We start from the raw sequence: 17,619 nt of genomic DNA, 5'->3' as shown, positions 1-17,619 counted from the left end.
ATACTCGGACTTGTCTCAGGATTGTAAGTTGGTGGTTGAGGATATCCCTCTAGTGGTGCGGGGGCTGTGCTTTGGCGGAGTGGGTGGGGTTATATCCTTCCTGTTTGGCCCTGTCCGGGGGTTTCTTCGGATGGGGCCACAGTGTCTCCGGACCGCTCCTGTCTCAGCCTCCAGTATTTATGCTGCAGTAGTTTATGTGTCGGGGGGCTGGGGTTAGTTGGTTATACCTGGAGTACTTCTCCTGTCTTATCCAGTGTCCTGTGTGAATTTAAGTATGCTCTCTCTAATTCTCTCGTTCTCTCTTTCTCTCTGAGAACCTGAGCCCTAGGACCATACGTCAGGACTACCGGGCATGATGACACCTTGCTGTCCCCAGTCCGCCTGGCCTTGCTGCTATTCCAGTTTCAACTGTTCTGCCTGCGGTTACGAAACCCCTACCTGTCCCAGACCTGCTGTTTTCAACTCTTAATGATCGGCTATGAAAAGCCAACTGAGAGACCTGAGCCCTAGGACCATACGTCGGGACTACCGGCCGTGGTGACTCCTTGCTGTCCCCAGTCCGCCTGGCCTTGCTGCTATTCCAGTTTCAACTGTTCTGCCTGCGGTTATGGAACCCCTACCTGTCCCAGACCTGCTGTTTTCAACTCTTAATGATCGGCTATGAAAAGCCAACTGAGATTTATTCCTGATTATTATTTGACCATGCTTGTCACTTATGAACATTTTTGAACATCTTGGCATGGTTCTGTTATAATCTCCACCCGGCACAGCCAGAAGAGGACTGGCCACCCCTCATAGCCTGGTTCCTCTCTAGGTTTCTTCCTAGGTTTTCGCCTTTCTAGGGAGTTTTTCCTAGCCACCGTGCTTCTACACCTGCATTACTAGCTGTTTGGGGTTTTAGGCTGGGTTTCTGTACAGCACTTCGAGATATTAGCTGATGTAAGAAGGGCTATATAAAATAAAATTGATTGATTGATTGATCCTCAGACAGCCTCAGGTCAATGTGTGCAGAATCTGGGTCCAGGGTGAGCTCACAGGAATCTGTAGAAGACACACATGCACAATGAGGAGCCAGGGAAATAGGAAAGTTAAATGTTTTTCTGTTTAGCTGATGGTACTTTCTCATTGTTTTAAAGGAAATGTCAAACTGAAGAAACCCTGTATATCATATTACACATCAGTCAGACTCACATTTCCTCAGGCCTGGTTTGATCCTGCACTCTCCACACAAGTCCACACTGTATTGTTTTAATAGAAATAGTTCATGTCAAGAAATAATCATAATATGCAGAGGAATATTAAAGGAATATTAAAGTAACTAAATAGTGTACACATAACATATTACACTAACTTGAGTTTATCCAGTCTACAGTGTGGATCTCCTCCAGTCTAGCAGAGAGCAGCTTCACTCCAGAGTCTCCTGGGTGATTGTAGCTCAGGTCCAGTTCTCTCAGGTGGGAGGGGTTTGACCTCAGAGCTGAATCCAGAGAAGCACAGCCTTCCTCTGTGACCAGACAACCAGACAGCCTGCAGAGAACAGTTGGAATGAGTTAGGGTGCCATACTCAATTCAAAAGGGTTTGCTTACATCAATATGTGAGCCTCTCACCCCAAAACCTGCAAGGCACAGCGAGGGTCCCCCAGTGCAGCAGAGAGTCGCTCCACTCCTGAATCCCCCAAGTCGTTGTCTCTCAGGTCCAGCTCTATCAGGGTTGAGTTTGAACACAGGACAGAGGACAGGGACTCACAGGATAACTCTGATAGATTACACTGCCTCAGTCTAAGAGATGAATGAGAGAGATAGCAGGAGAAACAGAGAGAGAGAGAGAGAGAGAGAGAGATTGAAATTTGAATTTGGTTTTATCCAAATACCTGTGCACAGAAATATAGAATGTTAAATAAAACTGTATGTATGTATACCACACTTTACATTTTTTTTTTTTTTTTTTTTTTTTTTTTACAGCATCATCATTTCTCACCCCTGTTTCTGTATCTGACAGTGTGGATCCTCCAGTCCAGCAGAGAGCAGCTTCAGTCCCATGTCGCCCAGGGTGTTGCAGCTCAGATGCAGTTCCTCCAACTGGGAGGCTGCTAGAGCAGGGGACAAACTTCCACAGGAAGTGACCTCACAACGGACAAGTCTGGCGTGAGAGAATATGGAATTAAAAGGGGCTGTATGGATTGACACGATTCGAAACACTTGTTGTCGTAAATATCGCACCTCAGTATCTTCAGTTCACAGTGTGGACTCATAAGCCCAGTGGAGATCCCCTCCACCCCGGTGTCTGTCAGTTTGTTGTCGCTGAGGTCCAGCTCTCTCAGATGGCTGTTCTCTGACGCCAGAGCTGAAGCCACAATTTCACCGCAGCTCTCGTCGAGCCAACACCCAGGAAACCTATGGATTACAACAAAGTGGATCATCCTTCTACACTTTGTGGACTTACATGCTTTAGTCTCTCTTACGGAGTGTAATCGTAGTAAACAAGTTTACAGAAGAGTCTTTTAAATTGACTTCAAACAGCTAAACACTTGGCTGACTTCCCCTGTTCCGTCCCCTAACATCCCTTAGGTGCCGTTGTTGCATTGCTAGTTGCCAGCAGAAGAAGAAGCTGTAGATCCATCCATTCATGTCACAAACGGCTTCCGTTTCTATTTTTCTTCCACTTTACTAAGAAGCTTTTTCTTGGTTTGCTCTTTTTTTTGTTTTGTTTACTAATAATTGCTCACCTTAGTGTGTGCAGCTGACTGTAAGATTGATTCAGTGCAGCAGTTAGCACCTCCAGCTCAGTTGTTGAAAACCCTTGGATATGACTGATGTCTAGTGACTCTAGTCTGTTGTTGGGACTTGCCAGCGCGTCTATGAAGGGCTTCTGGTTCTCCAGCTGGCTGTAGATTATGCTGAGTTCTCTCAGGTGTGAGCCAGGCATTTGGATAGCTGATGCCAAAATTTCAGCGCAGTCGTCTGTGAAATAGCAGGCCACTCGCCTTAAGAGGGGAAAACAAAGGGCTTATAAAGGACATAAAAAAAAGTGTAAATTATACTAATAGTCGTAAGTGACTACGGTAATCTACCAATCTTAGGAAAGTAAATGGAGGCAGGTAGCTTAGTGGGTAAGAGCGTTGTGCCAGTAACCGAAAGGTCGCTGTTTCTATTCCCCGAGCCGACTAGGTGAAAAATCTATCTGTACCCTTAAGCAAGGCACTTAACCCTAATTGCTCCTGTAAGTCGCTCTGGATAAGAGCGTCTGCTAAATGACGTAAATGTAAATTCACTATCATCTGAACTTACATAGCCTTCCTGCAGTATCTAACTATTGGGAGGAGTCTGCTACGGCCCTGACTTGACGTGTTGTATTTTCTCGTGTCAAATTCATCCAGCACCTCCTCTGACATCAACAGCATGTACGCCAGCGCCGAGCACTGAGCAGGTGTCAGCTCAATCTTGGAGAGACTTTGGGAGGTCAGGAACTTTAGAATTTCATTCACCAGGGAGTTGTCCTTCAGCTCAATCAAACAGTAGAGGAGATTGATACACCTCTCTGAGGAAACAAACCATTCAGTCGATAACTTGACCTTGATGTATTGGATGGTATTCTGGATACTCTCTTTGTCTCCCTCTGTCTGGAGCTGTAGGCATTTCAAGAGGATCTGATTGGACTCCAGTGAGATGCCCAGAAGGAAGCGGAGGAAGAGGTCCAGGTGGCCGTTCTTGTTGTGGAACGCTTTATCCACTGCACACCTGTGTAAGTCATGCAATGTATCCAGCTTTCCGAAATATAGTGAAACCCATGGTGAAATACATGGCAAACCATTGGCATGACAATGGGAAACATAGAGTGCTGCGAAGAACTCCTGAATGCTGAGATGCACAAAGCTATACAACTTCACTCTAAACATTGGGTCCTCCTCTCTGAAGATCTCTGTGCACATCCCTGAGCCCAAAAAGGCTTCATTGATATCAATATCACACTCTCTCAAATCTTCTTCAGAAAACACCAGATTGCTCTTTAACAGGTTATGGGAGGCTAGTTTTCCAAGTTTCAAAATGATCTGTACGTCAGACTCTGACAGTTTCCGAAGGTCTGTTTCATTTTTCCCATGCTTCTTGTTCTCCAGGTTTGTCAGAGTGAGTAGGAAACAAATGTACATCTCAGTCAGAGTTTTAGGGACTTCTTCAGAACAGGATCCTCTCAACGAAACCATGTGTTCTTCATGCAGGTTGACTCATCATGGGTTGTTTGGTACAGTACTTAACCTACACCCAATGTAGACGGTGCTAAATAGCCTAATAATGAGAAGATTTGCAAGGTCAATTCATGATGTTTGCATATTCACTTTAAATAGGATCAAGTTTACGTCACTGCTGTGTTTTAAATGGCGCAAAACGCAGACGAAAATTCAACTATAATGGGGATTCACATTCTGTCTTATTTTAGTAGAGCTGTATCTGTTCATCTCAAATAAGTACAGAGGTTTGGTTCACTGAAAATCATTTTTGAGAATGTGCACATTTCTGTGTGACTCACCAATAGCTGGATGACTTGTCTCTGGAGAGAGACAGGAAACAGTCAAGCTCTTAATAAAAAAAAAACAAATACCCTCTATTATCTTCGTAAATATCTTTATGATCTTCGGTCGTAAAATAATAAACGGAGAAATAAAGTTTCTCACCAGCGCCATGTGAACTCATAGTGATATTAATGTTAACTGGATCCCTCACCATTGCAGCCAACAAGCTGGAGTGCAGCGACATTAGAACATGAAGAGTTGGGTTGACAACATTAACGGAGGCTCATATAATTGAAAAGAGACTTAATCTAAAGACACTCACCACACTCAGTCTGATGAAAGTGTTCTTTGTCTCTGATTAAATGTTCACTTCCCTCATGACCTCATTTGTAGGCAGGTTTTAATGTCTATGCTTTCTTGCAACACCTGCCAATGCCAACTCATAAATTGTAGTGTCGCAATATCAAAGGTCAAATGCGATAATATAGCCTTGGCACCCCCTTTTAAGGTTAATAATTAATTTGGAGTTACTGAAGGCTTAGCAACACCAGTCAATATACAAGCCATAGACTGTTCACTCTGCTACCGTCCGGCAAACTGTAGCGGAGCATCGGCTCTATGAGCCTGTCCGACAGCTTCTACCCCCAAGCCAGAAGACTGCTAAATAGCCAGAAGACTGCTAAATAGTTAATTAAATGGTTACCCACTGACCCTATCTTGCATTGACTCTATGCACACTCACTATATATACACACTACATACACTCTCATTAGACTATATATACACACTATATACACACTCACTAGACTATATATACACACACTTGACTATATATACATACTATATATACACACTATATACACACTATATACACACTCACTAGACTATATATACACACTATATACAGTGGGGGAAAAAAGTATTTAGTCAGCCACCAATTGTGCAAGTTCTCCCACTTAAAAAGATGAGAGAGGCCTGTAATTTTCATCATAGGTACACGTCAACTATGACAGACAAATTGAGGAAAAAAAATCCAGAAAATCACATTGTAGGATTTTTTATGAATTTTTTTGCAAATTATGGTGGAAAATAAGTATTTGGTCAATAACAAACGTTTCTCAATACAGTGGGGAAAAAAAGTATTTAGTCAGCCACCAATTGTGCAAGTTCTCCCACTTAAAAAGATGAGAGAGGCCTGTAATTTTCATCATAGGTACACGTCAACTATGACAGACAAAATGAGGAAAAAAAATCCAGAAAATCACATTGTAGGATTTTTTATGAATTTATTGGCATATGATGGTGGAAAATAAGTATTTGGTCAATAACAAAAGTTTCTCAATACTTTGTTATATACCCTTTGTTGGCAATGACACAGGTCAAACGTTTTCTGTAAGTCTTCACAAGGTTTTCACACACTGTTGCTGGTATTTTGTCCCATTCCTCCATGCAGATCTCCTCTAGAGCAGTGATGTTTTGGGGCTGTCGCTGGGCAACACAGACTTTCAACTCCCTCCAAAGATTTTCTATGGGGTTGAGATCTGGAGACTGGCTAGGCCACTCCAGGACCTTGAAATGCTTCTTACGAAGCCATTCCTTCGTTGCCCGGGCGGTGTGTTTGGGATCATTGTCATGCTGAAAGACCCAGCCACGTTTCATCTTCAATGCCCTTGCTGATGGAAGGAGGGTTTCACTCAAAATCTCACGATACATGGCCCCATTCATTCTTTCCTTTACACGGATCAGTCGTCCTGGTCCCTTTGCAGAAAAACAGCCCCAAAGCATGATGTTTCCACCCCCATGCTTCACAGTAGGTATGGTGTTCTTTGGATGCAACTCAGCATTCTTTGTCCTCCAAACATGACGAGTTGAGTTTTTACCAAAAAGTTATATTTTGGTTTCATCTGACCATATGACATTCTCCCAATCCTCTTCTGGATCATCCAAATGCACTTCAGACGGGCCTGGACATGTACTGGCTTAAGCAGGGGGACACGTCTCGCACTGCAGGATTTGAGTCCCTGGCGGCGTAGTGTGTTACTGATGGTTGGCTTTGTTACTTTGGTCCCAGCTCTCTGCAGGTCATTCACTAGGTCCCCCCGTGTGGTTCTGGGATTTTTGCTCACCGTTCTTGTGATCATTTTGACCCCACGGGGTGAGATTTTGCGTGGAGCCCCAGATCGAGGGAGATTATCAGTGGTCTTGTATGTCTTCCATTTCCTAATAATTGCTCCCACAGTTGATTTCTTCAAACCAAGCTGCTTACCTATTGCAGATTCAGTCTTCCCAGCCTGGTGCAGGTCTACAATTTTGTTTTTGGTGTCCTTTGACAGCTCTTTGGTCTTGGCCATTGTGAAGTTTGGAGTGTGACTGTTTGAGGTTGTGGACAGGTGTATTTTTTTCTGATAACAAGTTCAAACAGGTGCCATTAATACAGGTAACGAGTGGAGGACAGAGGATCCTCTGAAAGAAGAAGTTACAGGTCTGTGAGAGCCAGAAATCTTGCTTGTTTGTAGGTGACCAAATACTTATTTTCCACCATAATTTGCAAATAAATTCATTAAAAATCCTACAATGGGATTTTCTGGATTTTTTTTCCTCAATTTGTCTGTCATAGTTGACGTGTACCTATGATGAAAATTACAGGCCTCTCTCATCTTTTTAAGTGGGAGAACTTGCACAATTGGTGGCTGACTAAACACTTTTTTTCCCCACTGTACTTTGTTATATACATACTCACTAGACTATATATACACACTATATACACACTGACTAGACTATATACACACTATATACACACTCACTTGACTATATGCACACACACTTGACTATATATACACACTATATACACACTCACTAGACTATATATACACTCACTAGACTATATATACACACACTTGACTATATATACACACTATATACACACTGACTGGACTATACTGTGTATGCAGACTATATACACACTCACTCACACACTACACTGACACTCACACAAAACCCACACACATTCACATAAACCAGAGGAGGATAGGGGAGGAGGAGGAGGATAGGGGAGGAGGAGGAGGAGGAGGGAAGGGGAGGAGGACAGAGGAGGAGGAGGATAGGGGAGGAGGAGGATAGGGGAATAGGAGGAGGAGGATAGGGGAGGAAGAGGAGGATAGGGTAGGAGGAGGAGGAGGAAAACACTCCAGGCCATTCTTGAACGTCTTCAACTAGATGCTAGATAGAAAGTATAACGGAGCTATATATTTTATATATATATTATATAGATTTTATATTTTCAAATAAATGCCCTTTTTTCCGTCCCTCAAATTGATTTTGATGAGACAAATCGAACAACTTTTATTTTTATCTGAGACAAAGTTTGCCCACCCCTGCTCTAAAGTATCATCCACCCCTCCTCCCTCGCTCTTCCCTCTATCACTCTCCCTTTCTCCCCTCCTCCCTCCCTCGCTCTTCCCTCTATCACTCTCCCTTTCTCCCCCTCCTCCCTCCCACGCTCTTTCCTCTATCACTCTCCCTTTCTCCCCCTCCTCCCTCCCACGCTCTTCCCTCTATCACTCTCCCTTTCTCCCCCTCCCACGCTCTTTCCTCTATCACTCTCCCTTTCTCCCCCTCCTCCCTCCCTCGCTCTTCCCTCTATCACTCTCCCTTTCTCCCCCTCCTCCCTCCCTCGCTCTTCCCTCTATCACTCTCCCTTTCTCCCCCTCCTCCCTCCCACGCTCTTCCCTCTATCACTCTCCCTTTCTCCCCCTCCTCCCTCCCACGCTCTTCCCTCTATCACTCTCCCTTTCTCCCCCTCCCACGCTCTTTCCTCTATCACTCTCCCTTTCTCCCCCTCCTCCCTCCCTCGCTCTTCCCTCTATCACTCTCCCTTTCTCCCCCTCCTCCCTCCCTCGCTCTTCCCTCTATCACTCTCCCTTTCTCCCCCTCCTCCCTCCCACGCTCTTTCCTCTATCACTCTCCCTTTCTCCCCCTCCTCCCTCCCTCGCTCTTCCCTCTATCACTCTCCCTTTCTCCCCCTCCTCCCTCCCACGCTCTTTCCTCTATCACTCTCCCTTTCTCCCCCTCCTCCCTCCCACGCTCTTTCCTCTATCACTCTCCCTTTCTCCCCCTCCTCCCTCCCACGCTCTTTCCTCTATCACTCTCCCTTTCTCCCCCTCCTCCCTCTATCTCTCTCCCTTTCTCCCCCTCCTCCCTCCCACGCTCAATCCTCTATCACTCTCCCTTTCTCCCCCTCCTCCCACGCTCTTTCCTCTATCACTCTCCCTTTCTCCCCCTCCTCCCTCCCACGCTCTTCCCTCTATCACTCTCAATTTCTCCCCCTCCTCCCTCGCTCTTCCCTCTATCACTCTCCCTTTCTCCCCCCTCCTCCCTCCCACGCTATTCCCTCTATCACTCTCCCTTTCTCCCCCTCCTCCCTCCCATGCTCTTCCCTCTATCACTCTCCCTTTCTCCCCCTCCTCCCTCCCATGCTCTTCCCTCTATCACTCTCCCTTCCTCCCCCTCCTCCCTCCCTCGCTCTTCCCTCTATCACTCTCCCTTTCTCCCCCTCCTCCCTCCCTCGCTCTTCCCTCTATCACTCTCCCTTTCTCCCCCCTCCCACGCTCTTCCCTCTATCACTCTCCCTTTCTCCCCCTCCTCCCTCCCATGCTCTTCCCTCTATCACTCTCCCTTTCTCCCCCTCCTCCCTCCCATGCTCTTCCCTCTATCACTCTCCCTTTCTCCCCCTCCTCCCTCCCACACTCTTTCCTCTCTCACTCTCCCTTTCTCCCCCTCCTCCCTCCCTCGCTCTTCCCTCTATCACTCTCCCTTTCTCCCCCTCCTCCCTCCCTTGCTCTTTCCTCTATCACTCTCCCTTTCTCCCCCTCCTCCCTCTTTCACTCTCCCTTTCTCCCCCTCCCACGCTCTTTCCTCTATCACTCTCCCTTTCTCCCCCTCCTCCCTCCCTTGCTCTCTCTCTTTCCTCTATCACTCTGTAGTATCACCCCCCCCCCCCCCTTTTACACAAATTAATCATTAAAAACATATTAATAATCAAACATAACTATAACAACAACAATAATACAATAATAAAAATATAAACAAACAACTTCGAAAGACCATTTCCACCCAAAGCTGAATGATGTGTGAATGGTAAATATTTATTACGTTTATTACCTAACATTTTCTAATCAAAACATCATTGTCCTCTCTCTAAGTGAAGGTGTATTTGTGATGAGACAGGTGGATGTCATCTCTCTGAGTGAAGGTGTATTTGTGATGAGACAGGTGGATGTCACCTGCCGAGTGGCGCAGTGGTCTAGTGTGCCACTAGAGATCCTGGTTCGAATCCAGGCTCTGTCGTAGCCGGCCGCAACCGGGAGACCCATGGGGCGGCGCACAATTGGCCCAGCGTCGTCCAGGGTAGGGGAGGGAATGGCCGGCAGGGGATGTAGCTCAGTTGGTAGAGCATGGCGTTTGCAACGCCAGGGTTGTGGGTTCGATAGAATAATGTATGTGCTAACTGTAAGTCGCTCTGGATAAGAGCGTCTGCTAAATGACTAAAATGTAAATGTCATCTCTCTGAGTGAAGGTGTATTTGTGATGAGACAGGTGGATGTCATCTCTCTGAGTGAAGGTGTATTTGTGATGAGACAGGTTGATGTCATCACTGAGTGATGATGTGTTTGATGAGACAGGTGGATGTCATCTTCATCACTTGATATCAGACAGAGACATGTGTGACTATACCATTTCGATTTCCCACCTGGATATCAATAAAGTTCAATTAAAATCTCCCCCCAAAAAACAGACTAAATCTATTTACAGAAATAAAATTAAATTAAAAATGTGTCTGTCAGTTACTCTGGTGATGGCTGCTTTCATTCACAGAGTTTGGATTTTAACTGAGCCAAATATCTCCCTCTCATCACACATGATTTTGAACTAGGGTAAAGGGGCTCAGTGAACGTGGTGTGGAATGTGTACAGGTGGGTCAGTGTACCAGAGGAGACGCTGTAAAAGGACAGAGCGCCGGCCGGAAAGTCCAGATACACTCCTATACACTTTGTGTCCGGCCTGGGTACTGGCACAACTGAGATCCTGATATTATGAATAAATGTGTACTGTTCATTGCAGCAGAAAAGCCCCCAAGACCTCTTCTTCTCAGTAACCGATCTGGATGTATTTGTCACCCCAATGTCAACCCAGCCAGTCCATTCAACCTGCCAGTAGAAACGACCATCAGACAGGGGCTCCCTGCAGCGTACTTTGGCCCACTTATCCAACTTTTTTGTCCGATCTGAGTCATCTGAATCAGAGAAATCCAAATAAGGATATCGGTTAACCTGTGTTCTCCTCACCACCCTCGTGTTGTCCTCGGACAGAGTCAGGTCACTATCTGCTGACATATCGTTCAGCTTGAGCTGGCAGGCATCTGTAGCAAGACAAGGCAGAAAAACAGAAACATGTGTTTTATGTTATTTTCACAATTTGCTTATAAAAGTTTAGGTGCTTAAAAAGCCAGCTTTCTTTTCCTAAATGTAGTTTGATGACTCACATTTCCTCAGGCCTGGTTTGATTCTGGACTCTCCACCATGGTCCAAACTGTGGGACAAAGAAAGAGTCATGTAGGGCCTATTGAACCTGATTACAGTGGAGATTACTTTGATGATTTCACTATATAAACTAGAGTCTTGAAAGCCCATTGAGCAATGAGGTGTTAACAGAAGCAAAAGTCAAATCAACTAAATTTCCTTTTACCTGAGTTTCTCCAGTCTACAGTGTGGATCCTCCAGTCTAGCAGAGAGCAGCTTCACTCCGGAGTCTCCTGGGTGATTGAAGCTCAGGTCCAGTTCTTTCAGGTGGGAGGGATTTGACTCCAGAGCAGAGGCAAGAAACATACAGCCTTTCTCTGTGACTAGACAACCAGAAAGCCTACAGAGAGAAGAGACAGCATAAAACAATGAACAACTGCTAGAGTATATATTTTTTAAGTTAAAACGTTTAAATTCCATTTAAGTGCAGTGCAGTTCACTAGTTCAATCATTCCTATTTGACTGTTTTCTGAAGTTTACAGTATGCTTTCACAATATCAAATGTGTAATCTACCTAAGAGTCTGTAAGGCACAGTTGGGGTTCCTCAGTCCAGCAGAGAGGAGCCTCATTCCAGAGTACCACAGGCTGTTGTCTCTCAGGTCCAGCTCTCTCAGTACTGAGTATGACCACAGGACAGGAGCCAGGGAGACACAGGAACGTCTGGAGAGATTACACTCCCTTAGCCTTGGGAGGGAGAGAATTTAACGCTACGTTCTCTTGGTGTTTCCATTGTTACGGTATAGTTTTAACAATGCGGTAATAAAAGGTTTCTTCTACTGTAACATGTGGAAGATTAAACATAACGGTTTATTTCTCACCCCAGAGTCTGTATCTGACAGTGTGGATCCATCAGTCCAGCAGACAGCAGCTTTACTCCAGTCGCCCAGTTTGTTGCAGCCCAGACGTAGTTCCTCGAGCTGAGAGACTGCTATAGCAGAGGACAAACTTCCACAGGACTCCTCTGTAACCCCACAACCAGTCAGTCTGTCCAACATGAAAAAAATGTATTAACTAAATGTAAAGGGGAGCTGTCATTAATCAAGAATACATTAACCTATAGGGCCAGTTTCAAGACACATTAAGCCAAATCCTGGACTAAGAAGCTAGCTAACAATCAATGGTAAGTGATAGGGGCATGTGTGCAATGTTTTTACATAAATGAACAAATCACCTAATGTCAAACCACATATGGAGTTGATTTGACAATTTTGAAAATTGCAGGCATTTCCCTTCTATTGATCCTGACCTTCCCCTTTAAACATGTTCATTACTCACCTCAGTATCTTCAGGTTACAGTGTGGACTCATAAGACCACTGGAGATCTGCTTCACCCCTGTGTCTGTCAGTTTGTTGTAGCTGAGATCCAGCTCTGTCAGACATGAGCCAGCTGCCTGGAGAGCCGAGGCAACGGTTTCACAAACGTCATCTTTGAGATCACAACTGGTGAGTCTGTGTGAAACAACCCCAAAAAAATGATTGAATTGTTCAAACTTGCCAACAAGCATACCACCGTCATTTAAAGTTGTTTATCATTATATTTATTGCTTGTTTTCTTTGCCAGAGTAGATTTGGAAGGTTACTGACTGTTGAAAAGTGTTCTGCTGTGTGTTGTTCCAGGCATAGCACTCACCTCAACACAAGTGGCTGGCTGTGAGCACCCATCAGCACAGCCTTTAGAAGCTCTGGTCCCGATCTTCCCATGTTGATATGGCTAAGGTTAAGTGACTCCAGTCGGCAGTTGGGACTCCTCAGTCCAACAGAGAGGGACTTCAGGTCCAACAGGGCGTTGCCGCTGAGGTCCAGCTCTCTCAGCTGGGAGTCGGGCAGCTGTAGTGCAGATGCCACCGTTTCACAGCAACTCGTTGTAAGGCGGCAGTCCGCTAGTCTACAGAGGAGAGACGTTTATTATGGGAGATGTGGATGTAGTATAGGACTGATTAAAATGGCTATAAGACATACAGTGACATACTGTACATATCAACACTTCAACTCACATAGCCTTTCGGCAGCATCGAACAGCAGGGACCAGCCTCTTACGCCCCTCATCTGACGTGTTGTACTCTCTCACGTCCAGTTTGTCCAACACTTCCTCTGACATCAAGAGTACGTATGCCATCGCCGAGCACTGTGCAGGCGTCAGCTTCTTCTCAGCAGGGTTTTTGGATGTCAAGAACCTTTGAATTTCATTTACAAATGAGGTATCGTTCAACTCAATCAAACAGTGGAAGAGATTGATGCACCTCTCTGGGGAGGGATATTGTCTTTGTTTTTCGTCTGAGAGCTTGTCTTTGATGTATTGGATGGTATTCTGGATACTCTCTTTGTCTCCCTATGTCTGGAGCTGTAGGCATTTCAAGAGGATCTGATTGGACTCCAGTGAGATGCCCAGAAGGAAGCGGAGGAAGAGGTCTAGATGACCGGTCTTGCTCTTCAAAGCTTCATCCACCGCACTCCTCTGCAAGTCATGCAGTGTTTTCTGCTGCTGCTGAGAACCTCTGGGTTGTGGCCTGTAATCTTAGTCATCACCTTCTCCAAAATACCCGTAATTCGATCTTGGTAGCCTGTTCTCTCTTGATGCAAACGGGGTTGACATTTTCACTGACAAAGAGGTAGGCAACATAGAGTGCAGCGAAGAACTCCTGAATGCTGAGATGCACAAAGCTGTACTTGTTTGCTCTAAACATTGGGTCCTCCTCTCTGAAGAGCTCTGTGCACATCCCTGAGAGCAAGAAGCCTTCTTTGACATCAATGCCACACCCTCTCAGATCGTCTTCAGAAAACACCAGATTGCTCTTTTCCAAGTTTTGGAAGGCTAGTTTTCCAAGCTTCAGAATTATCTGTACGTCAGACTCTGACAGAATACGAGGATCTGGTTCGTTTTTCCCATTATATTTCTTGTTCTTCATGCTTGTCAGAGTGAGAAGGAAACGAATGTACATCTCAGTCAGAGTTTTAGGGACTTTTCCATGGTCATTTTCACTCAACATTTTCCCAAGAACCATGGCAGTAATCCAACAGAAGACTGGAATGTGGCACATGATGAAGAGACTCCTCGATGTCTTTATGTGTGAGATGATTTTGCTGGACAGGTTCTCATCATCACTGAATCTCTTCTTGAAGTATTCTTCTTTCTGTGGGTCGTTGAATCCCCGAACTTCTGTTACACGGTCAAAACAGTCGGAGGGTATCTTATCAACTGCTGCTGGTCGGGAGGTTATCCAGAGGAGAGCAGAAGGAATCAGATTCCCCTTGATGAGGTTTGTCAGCAGCACATCCACTGATGTTGTCGTTATGGAAATCCAGTGGAAGTTGGCTTTCATCCAGACCATCCAAGATGAACACGACTTTGCAGTCGACCACCTTCTTTGCATCCTTGATATCTGTTAGTTCAGGGTGGAAGTCACTCAGGAGCTCCAAGAGATTGTAGTCATCTTTGATGAAATTCAAGTCCCTGAATGGAAGTGCGAAGACAAAATCTACATCCCGATTGGCTATTCCTTCTGCCCAGTCAAGGATGAACTTCTGCACTGAGACCGTTTTTCCAATGCCAGCGATGTCATTGCAGTTGATTGCATGGTCTTGAAATGCTTTGGTCCGAGCCGTATCTTCAATCTGCCATACCTCATGCTCTTTATTAACCCCTTCACTCTCCCCAGTTGTGATGTAGAGCTCGGTGTAAATATTGTCCAGCAATGTTGGGTTTCCCCGTTTTCCAAGCCTCTCAAAGATGCTCCCAAACTTCTTCTTCATGTTGGACTTGTGTTTGCCCTTGACTTTTTGCAGATCTTCATCTAATGAGGAAAGAACATTGATAGTGTTGTGGGATGCATAAAATATATCTTTACTTCTGTTTTTTTATCTGCAGTATTCAGTACCGTAACGAACACAATACTTTCAGTTACTGGTTTCAAAGTCCGATTTCCTGCATGGGCGTGCCATATTTTTTTTTTTCTGACTTTTATGAGTCTGTGTGTGTGTGTTAATCTACAACTGGTACATCCATTTTTTTACTTTAAAATTAATTATATACTGTGTACCCATTTGATTCTTGAAGAATACAACTTACAAATACCTCATGAGCTTAGTTCAACTGTCGTACCCTATCAAAACAAAAAATATATGCTTAATTGTATAGTATTATTTGACAGGGACACTGCATATTAACTAATCAACATTTCTGTAATAATTTGTTTTGTTTTTTTGCATTATTTTCTATTATAACAAAAATAACAATAAAGAATTGTCTTACCAGCACCATGTGAAGGCATAGTAACACTGATGTTTTCATAAACTGAACCTCCGAGATTGCAGCCAACAAGTTGGGGTGCAACAACAACAGAACCACCCTGAGCTGTAATGGAGGACTGTGGTGGGGCAGGCTGAGCCGTAATGGAGGACTGTGGTGGGGCAGGCTGAGCCGTAATGGAGGACTGTGGTGGGGCAGGCTGAGCCGTAATGGAGGACAGCGGACCAGAGTCCTGGGCTGGAACGAGGGACTGAGGAGTCTGATCCATGATATAAGACAGTCAGTCTCCTCCCCCTGAGAGAGCCAGAAGCAAAGAGAGAACAGACAATATACACTGAACACTTTCCTTACATTGAGTTACACCCCCTTTTGCCCTCAGAACACCTTCCTAATATTGAGTTACACCCCCTTTTGCCGTCAGAACACCTTCCTAATATTGAGTTGCACCCCTTTTGCCCTCAGAACACCTTCCTAATATTGAGTTGCACCCCCTTTTGCCCTCAGAACACCTTCCTAATATTGAGTTGCACCCCTTTTGCCCTCAGAACACCTTCCTAATATTGAGTTACACCCCTTTTGCCCTCAGAACACCTTCCTAATATTGAGTTGTACCCCCTTTTGCCCTCAGAACACCTTCCTAATATTGAGTTGTACCCCCTTTTGCCCTCAGAACACCTTCCTAATATTGAGTTGTACCCCCTTTTGCCCTCAGTACAGTCTCAATTCGGTATCAGTATTGTAGTCCTATGCCATAACCACAGAAGGCTAGAATGGTCATCACAAAGGATACATAGTTGACTTACAGAAAGATTCCCTAGTATATTTATTTTATTTAACCAGGTACGCCATTGAGTATACATTTTCTTTAACAATAACAACCTGACCACGATAAGAGCGAGACACCGTGCAGCAAAGCAGACAATTCTTTAAAACTCAACACATAAACAGAAAACGAAAAAAACTAATGCACAACACTCGGTAGGATGTAAAACATATCTATATAACGGTTATATAGAGCTTTGAATCCCTAAAAAGACGACACTTACCGCATGTAAGTTGTCTTGTTGTGCCGTCTACAATGGTGCTCTTTCTTCCTCCTACTTTCTTTGGTCTGTTTCATGTTCTGGGCGTTGTAGAGGAGGATACTTCCTCAGTGTTGCCAACTCCTCAGTAAGTAAAGTAGCTATTGGCTGTCCTAAAAGTCACTAGAAGTCGCTAAATGACGTCACCACTCAATTTGCATCATTGGCCATGCGCTTGTAATTGTGATGGACGCTGTAGGAGAGAGGAATAACTTCGTGAGAGAGAATTTTTTTTGTATACAATCTACATTAACAATCTAAATGGACCACAAAAAAATAAGGGCGGGATCAGCCAGCGGCGGCTTCTCGCATGCGCGATTCATTTGCAGTCTGGACGCGGAGTGGTGAACATCTTCTGCTCTGAATACTCGCTAAATATAGCGACAAAGTCGCTAAATTGGCAATGTTAACTTCCTGAACTTTGCAGTTAACCGCAAAGTTTCATCATCTCTGTACTGACAGGGTTTGGTGACTGGATATAAATTAATTCAAAGGAATAGTCAGAGAGGCGTGTCTTAGTTTATAATACAAAACTGTGTCTGTCTGTCTGTTTTATATACTTTGTATTTAAAGCACAAATGTATTAATAAAGTTGATTTTTCTATCAGTCTGTCTGTCGGTCTGTCTCTCTGTCCATCCATCTGTCTGTATGTGTTTCTTTCTCTCTCTCTTCATAGTAGGGATATTCAAAAATAAAATATATAAATATTTTTAAAAACATGTTGATTTTTCTGTCAGTCAGTCTATCAGTCTGTCTGTCTGTTTTATATACTTTTTATTTAAAGCATGAATTAATTAATGAAGTTGATTTTTCTGTCTGTCAGTCTGTAAGTCTGTCTGTCAGTCTGTCTGTTGTCTGTCAGTCTGTCTATCTGTCAGTCAGTCTGTCTGTTAGTCTGTCTCTCTCTGTCCATCAGTCTGTCTGTTTTTCTTTCTCTCTCTCTTCATCATTGGGATATTCAATATATAAGGCCATGCGCTTCTCCCGAGTGGCGCAGTGGTCTAAGGCTGATCCACTAGAGATCCTGGTTCGAATCCAGGCTCTGCTGTAGCCGGCCGCAACCGGGAGACCAATGGGGCGGCTCACAATTGGCCCAGCGTCGTCCAGGGTAGGGGAGGGAATGGCCGGCAGGGAGGTAGCTCAGTTGGTAGAGCATGGCGTTTGCAACGCCAGGGTTGTGGGTTCGATTCCCACGGGGGGCCA

At 44.7% G+C, this 17,619-nt stretch overlaps 1 protein-coding gene and 1 pseudogene across 2 annotated transcripts; both read right to left on the bottom strand.

The window, feature by feature from the left end:
- Positions 1 to 993: 993 nt before the first annotated feature.
- LOC311114658 (ribonuclease inhibitor-like) lies at positions 994 to 4,090 on the bottom strand (the record flags this gene model as incomplete). The annotated part of the gene is made up of 8 exons (XM_084189900.1): positions 994 to 1,041; positions 1,371 to 1,527; positions 1,609 to 1,779; positions 1,979 to 2,140; positions 2,221 to 2,394; positions 2,727 to 2,984; positions 3,289 to 3,738; positions 4,056 to 4,090. The coding sequence occupies 8 exons, from the start codon at positions 4,088 to 4,090 to the stop codon at positions 994 to 996; spliced, it is 1,455 nt and encodes a 484-aa protein (XP_084046026.1).
- A 6,286-nt stretch (positions 4,091 to 10,376) lies between these two features.
- LOC311114659 (NACHT, LRR and PYD domains-containing protein 12-like) lies at positions 10,377 to 16,547 on the bottom strand (annotated as a pseudogene). Its single transcript has 10 exons — positions 16,380 to 16,547; positions 15,337 to 15,627; positions 13,082 to 14,878; positions 12,718 to 12,972; positions 12,363 to 12,536; positions 11,906 to 12,071; positions 11,601 to 11,771; positions 11,253 to 11,426; positions 11,050 to 11,096; positions 10,377 to 10,926 (listed from the first exon to the last, which is right to left on the bottom strand). The product of its transcript is annotated as an NACHT, LRR and PYD domains-containing protein 12-like (transcript).
- Between the last annotated feature and the right edge of the window lie 1,072 nt (positions 16,548 to 17,619).

This window comes from Coregonus lavaretus, assembly GCF_964263955.1.
Source record: "Coregonus lavaretus genome assembly, contig: HAP1_SCAFFOLD_1937, whole genome shotgun sequence".
NCBI classification, from domain to species: Eukaryota; Metazoa; Chordata; class Actinopteri; order Salmoniformes; family Salmonidae; genus Coregonus; species Coregonus lavaretus.
The sequence above is the reverse complement of the archived record's forward strand: the minus strand, read 5'-3'. Positions and strand labels throughout refer to the sequence as shown.